The 4173-nt window shown below is 39.3% G+C and overlaps 1 protein-coding gene across 1 annotated transcript; it reads right to left on the bottom strand.

The window, feature by feature from the left end:
* Window positions 1-1470: 1470 nt before the first annotated feature.
* On the bottom strand, window positions 1471-2863 carry LOC116182218. The gene is made up of 2 exons (XM_031502742.1): window positions 2605-2863; window positions 1471-2551 (listed from the first exon to the last, which is right to left on the bottom strand). The coding sequence occupies exons 1-2, from the start codon at window positions 2717-2719 to the stop codon at window positions 1884-1886; spliced, it is 783 nt and encodes a 260-aa protein (XP_031358602.1). The 5' UTR covers window positions 2720-2863; the 3' UTR covers window positions 1471-1883.
* Window positions 2864-4173: the final 1310 nt, after the last annotated feature.

Genomic DNA, 4173 nt, shown 5'->3' with positions numbered 1-4173 from the left:
CGCCAGTTCTTTTGGTATAAATACGTTTCTTGATGTTTTAAAGCCTTGTACATCGATTACAGTCTGCACCATTATGTCGTTGAGAGAGGATTGAGTATTTATAACCTAATTTTTAATTCATTTCAATATATTCCCCACTACCACATCCTTATTAGTCCTCCAAAAGAAAATTTTGAATCAGTATAGATTTTACAATCATGCAAGCTGCAGTTGTCGTACTGAGCTGGTTTTTCTGTATTAGTGCTAATGCTGCTGCTGCTGCTGCTGATAATGTTGACGACGGCAGCGATACAATCAGTGAGCGTGAAATCGATATGGCATATAGTCATCTCACCAAATATGGATATATAAAGGAGCCTGGTGAAGGTGAATCAACTCAAGATAATCGTACAAATATCACCGTTAACGCTTTAAAGAAATTTCAAGAACTCTATAAACTACCTAGTGATGGCAGATTAAATGCCGAAACATTACAACTCATGTCTCGACCTAGATGCGGAAATATTGATGACCCAGCAGCGTATATGACTCATCGGTATAAATGGACAAAACAGACTTTGATTTACTATATTTCCAATATGCATGACCTGCACATTTTACAGATGACGGATAAAGCATTTCAAGTTTGGGCGAACCACACAAATTTGAAATTCAAATATAGCTCAAGGAACCCAGACATATTAATATCATTTCATACCCGAAAGCATGAGTTCGCTTCACCACCATATCCGCAATGTGCATTCGAGTTTGATGGATTGGGCAATGTATTAGCCCATGCATACTTTCCCTCCAGAGATCAGAATGTTGTTGAAATGCATATAGATTGGGAAGAACGCTGGCATGTAGCAGATGCAAATGCACCTCCCCCCGGTTATTCTAGTTATTTCCAAGTTGTCTTACACGAAATAGGTCATACTCTCGGATTACACCATTCGAGCGATGAAAATGCACTCATGTTTCCTTATTACAATTCAAATATGATCACGCTACATGAGGATGATATAGCTGGAATCCGAGCACTATATCCTAGTGATACTGCTGGTACCCCTTCACCAGAGAATAAAACTTATCATCTTTCAACGCGTATTAAGACAACTACACCTACTCCCAAGACTACTACTCGCAAGACCATTAAACCACCTGACCTGTGTACCATTCAAATCGAACACTTTTTGATTCTAAACAAACGACTTTATATGTTTTATGAACATTGGGTTTGGATATCGGCGTTAAACAGCAGCAAAGTGGAACCTGCCAAGAATCTGCTTGAGTGGTTAACGTTTCTTCCGGCATCTTTTAAACGTTTGGAAGCGGTATATCAAAAGCCTAACGGTGATGTTGTCTTCTTTAGTGGCGGTCGCATATATATAGTGCAATTCCCTAGTCTGCAACTGCTACCAGGATGGCCTCAACCTTATAGCCACTTCACAATTCCCAACAGCCATAAAGTGAATGCTGCAGTTAACACCTATACCGGATGCACGCTTATTTATCATGGTGCAAATGAACTGCTAGATTTGGATGATTGTAGTCATCGGCCTAAAAATCGCTTAATATATGCGGAAACCTTTCCGGATATTCCGGCTAAGATAACTTCTATATTCAAATACATGGATGGATACCTATACTTTATCACCGGAAATAAATTTCATAAATATAGTGAATATACAGGTCGTGTAATTCAATCAGGTGACATTGATCTATCCTTATTCAATATTCATTGTGCTAATAAAGGCGTATTGGAGCAATTATATAATGTATTAGCTAAACTTTTAAAGTTTGATAAACATATTGAATTGTATATGCGGCATTAGGTGGATAATAAGTTGATGTGTATCCATACCTATGAATAAATAAAAAGCATTTTTATGTTAAAAAATTATTTATTTTAACATGCTAATTTTACTAACAACCGTATTTATAAATTTTCGAGGGTGAATGTTTACAATTTCTGTTAGAAGAGTCAAGTCTTGCAAATTATCATACTTTTCCTTCCAACTGCTTAGCGATGTTAACAATTTGAGATTTTGGCATATCAATTTCCCTCTCGATAAAATGCTCTCTTCGCTAGTAACACCTTCGGTATGTAGAATTTTTGCAACCTCACGCGTAAAGTCATCATAAAGACAATACATCGCATAGTGGTTGGCAACATCCAATTTTTGAGTAATTACTTCGGAAGCGATAAATATCATATCGATTGCTTGCTTGGAAAATATTATAGATTTATCTGATTCGCTTATTCGAATACATCCGCCGTCTTCTTCTTCTTCCGCTTCAAGTATTATTATTTTGGACTCGGTAAAAATTTCATGCTTGCTCCTTCTTTTAGGCGTACACTGCACCATATGTTTAATTAAGTGTTCAGTTTTAAAATTGAATATTTCTTTCCATTCGCAACGCTCAAATTGTAAATACTGGTCATCATAATGCGGAGGACATGATATTTGCACGATGGAATCGAAAAAGTACTCGTCCAGTGTAACGCCAACTTCGAGAATAATGCCTCCGTCTAAGAATAACGACCACGAAGATATTAAGGTTTCCTTTCCTATAAACATACATCTTTTGCTTCCACAATAATCGGCGTTATTCAATGCATACCTTGCTCCTCTTTCGAGGATTCATTCACCGATAATTTATCCAGCGAAAGTGATGACTTTGCATCATCTTCGCTACCCCACGAATCTTGCGATTGTTGCTGTATTTGTGCACTCATCTCGATATAAATCGATTTTTTACTTTCTTATTACTCTTATACCTGCTCTTGAAAGTACTTTTGGAGGGGATTTGAAGAAATCCATCATGCGCAGTGTATCTTAAAGGTGTAGGTATAAAACGGGGATGCTAATGTTCATTTCGGTCCTCATATCGAACGATAATGGATCGCATACTTTACAACATCGCTAGGCGAGAGGCTCAAAAGGAGTCTAATTATATTGAGACGAAGAGCGAATTGTTAAGTTTAAGTGTAAATGACTTATTGAAAATATGGATCAAGATTCCAACCGTATTTCAAAGAGATTGTGAGCTGCGGAATCGAATACGATGTACAAAACACTGGAATCAACCATGGCAGCGCACCCACATCGATGGTCCAGCGCCGTTAATGATTTATTGTAGAGATTGTATTATGGCGGAGCGCACACAAAAAACTTTGTAGCTTCATAATTTCTAGCATTTTGTATATGTAGATATTTATTATATTAATTAAAATAAAATGGTTATTACACCTTTAAGCGTCTTATCATAGCTGCTATAAATAAACACTATCGCGAGATTGCAGCTTCCCATTCTAATTATAATAACAACTAAATTTCGCACGCTGTTACTCTATACCTATAGCAGGTAGGGTTAGCTGCAGCTCATATGTGAGTATCTAACGCCACCCTCTACGCCCCTGCAATCGCGCGCCCCTTTTAGCTCAGTTGACTAAAGCGGTAGATTCGTAATTCATGTATCGACGGGCATCCGTTCATGTTAACAGGAAACTTACATCCGGTAAATTCTAATCAGCAGGAAACAGCGTCCGGTCACGTCAACAGGAAGCAGCATCCGGTAAATTCTAATCAGCAGGAAACGTACATGGCGGGAACAGGAAGCAGCGTCCGGTCACGTCAACAGGAAGCAGCATCCGGTAAATTCTAATCAGCAGGAAACAGCGTCCGGTCGTTAACAGGAAACTAACATCCGTTCACGTCAACAGGAAGCAGCGTCCGGTCACGTCAACAGGAAGCAGCATCCGGTAAATTCTAATCAGCAGGAAACGTAAATGGCGGGAACAGGAAGCAGCGTCCGGTCACGTCAACAGGAAGCAGCATCCGGTGTTGTAAACAGGATATCCTAATCAGCAGTATGCGTTTCCTGGTCCAGAAATAAACGCGGGAAACCTAGATATGACGTAAACAAAATGGCCGATACTGCATTCTGATTGGTGTGACGCGTTTCCTGATCCAACCCAAAATGTGACGTAAACAAAATGACCGATACTGCATTCTGATTGGTGTGACGCGTTTCCTGATCCAACCCAAAATGTGACGTAAACAAAATGGCCGACCGAAATACTCGATTCTGATTGGTGTGACGCGTTTCCTGATCCAGAAACACCGGAAGCAAAACACGCAAAATGTGACGTCACAAAATGGCCGACTCACGCGCTCTCATTGGCTCACA

Source organism: Photinus pyralis, unplaced genomic scaffold, assembly GCF_008802855.1.
Source record: "Photinus pyralis isolate 1611_PpyrPB1 unplaced genomic scaffold, Ppyr1.3 Ppyr1.4_unclustered_Scaffold4279, whole genome shotgun sequence".
NCBI classification, from domain to species: Eukaryota; Metazoa; Arthropoda; class Insecta; order Coleoptera; family Lampyridae; genus Photinus; species Photinus pyralis.
This window is presented reverse-complemented; position numbering and strand designations above follow the sequence as displayed.

Coding starts and splice junctions, on each gene's coding strand:
- LOC116182218 (XM_031502742.1), bottom strand. CDS start 2,719: ATGAGTGCACAAATACAGCAACAATCGCAAGATTCGTGGGGTAGCGAA. Junction 2,552..2,604: donor ATCCTCGAAAGAGGAGCAAG/GTATGCATTGAA, acceptor GTATGTTTATAG/GAAAGGAAACCTTAATATCT.